The sequence below is a fragment of the Equus quagga genome, chromosome 2 (assembly GCF_021613505.1).
Source record: "Equus quagga isolate Etosha38 chromosome 2, UCLA_HA_Equagga_1.0, whole genome shotgun sequence".
NCBI lineage: Eukaryota > Metazoa > Chordata > Mammalia > Perissodactyla > Equidae > Equus > Equus quagga.
Window position 1 is genome coordinate 149,295,183 of NC_060268.1, and position 1,476 is coordinate 149,296,658.

Sequence of the window (1,476 nt, forward strand, 5' to 3'; positions counted from 1 at the left end):
CCAAATTTACTTTGATTCTTTGATGAATTTTTTTTTCAAGTATTGTATCTTTCAGTTCTAGGAATTCCTTTTGATTCTTTTTTAGAGTTTCTACATCTTTCCTGAAATTGCTCTTTTCTTCACCCATTATATTCACTTCCAATAAATACTGTAACATATCTGTCAAGCTATTTTATTTTATTTACTTATTATTATTATTATTATTATTTTTTTTTGCCTTTCAACAAGATGCTTTATTGGAGGGTGAAGGGTGGGGTGAAGGCCATGAGGCAGGTAGGGATGACTGTTTCCAGGGGTGATGCTTAGGCTTTACACCTCTTACTGTCCAGGTTCTTGTTCTCCAGGTTGTATGGGGCCTTTGAAAAGCAGATGGCAGCACTTCGGTCACAGTTACAGATAAAGGCCTCACAGGCGTTGTTTTTGTCGCTGCAGGTGACCTCAGTGCCAGAGCATGAGAATTTGTAGCTTTCAGTGTAGGGGTTGTCCACGAGGAATCTACAGCTGCTCGGTTCCTTGGCCTTAGTGTAGCAATTGTCGTGTACCTGGCAGCACGCATCCAGTTCATCCACAGGAGTGCCAGATCCACCCAGGCCACAGTAACAGCCGTAGTCATTGTATTCCAAATAGGGTTTGCTGTTGGGGATCATGCACTGGATCATGCTGCGGAACTGCCACACTGCCCGCGGGCTGATGCCGCTCTCACCAGCGCCCACTGTAAGCAGAACAGCCAGCACAAGGAGTTTCATCTTGGCGTCAAGTTGGTGACTGAAAGGATTCAAGCCGCCTATGGCCTCCCTCCTTATAGCTGCCTCACGGCCCCAAGATCTATTTACTTATTTTTTTTAAGATTTTATTTTTCCTTTTTTCTCCCCAAAGCCCCCAAGTACATAGTTGTGTATTGTTAGTTGTGGGTCCTTCTAGTTGTGGCATGTGGGACGCTGCCTCAACATGGCCTGATGAGTGGTGCCATGTCTGCGCCCAGGATCCGACCTGGTGAAACCCTGGGCTGCCGAAGTGGAGCGTGCAAACTCAACCACTCAGCTATGGGGCCGGCCCCTGTCAAGTTATTTTAAAGTTGTTGTCTGCTAATTCTAACATTTGGTCACCCCTGAATCTGTTTCTATTGACTGCTTTTTTTTCATCTTCATGTCTTAATCACATTTTCCTGCTTTTTCACATATCTAGTAATTTTTGCTTGAAAAACGATACATCACAGATATTATGGGGCTTGTTTTCTTTTTGCAAACAGTATTGAATTTAGTTCTAGGAGGCAGATCACCTTGGTCCTGTAAAGGCTTAGCTTATCCTTTGTTACAGTGGATTTATTTGGACTTTGCCTTTGGTTCTAGGGCATAGCTTTTGGTACTGGGATGTAATCCTTACTCCCAAGGTGTGGTCTTTCTGGATTTCAGCGGAAGGCTCCAAGTGTTTACCAACTCCCTGTACTTTGCTGGGAGTTGAACTCCAAACTCTGGA

General features: G+C 44.0%; 1 protein-coding gene across 1 annotated transcript; it reads right to left on the reverse strand.

Annotated features, from left to right (window-relative positions):
* Positions 1 to 302: 302 nt before the first annotated feature.
* Positions 303 to 746, reverse strand: LOC124234922 (phospholipase A2-like). Its single transcript, XM_046652544.1, has one exon. It carries the CDS (start codon positions 744 to 746, stop codon positions 303 to 305), a length of 444 nt encoding a protein of 147 aa, XP_046508500.1.
* Between the last annotated feature and the right edge of the window lie 730 nt (positions 747 to 1,476).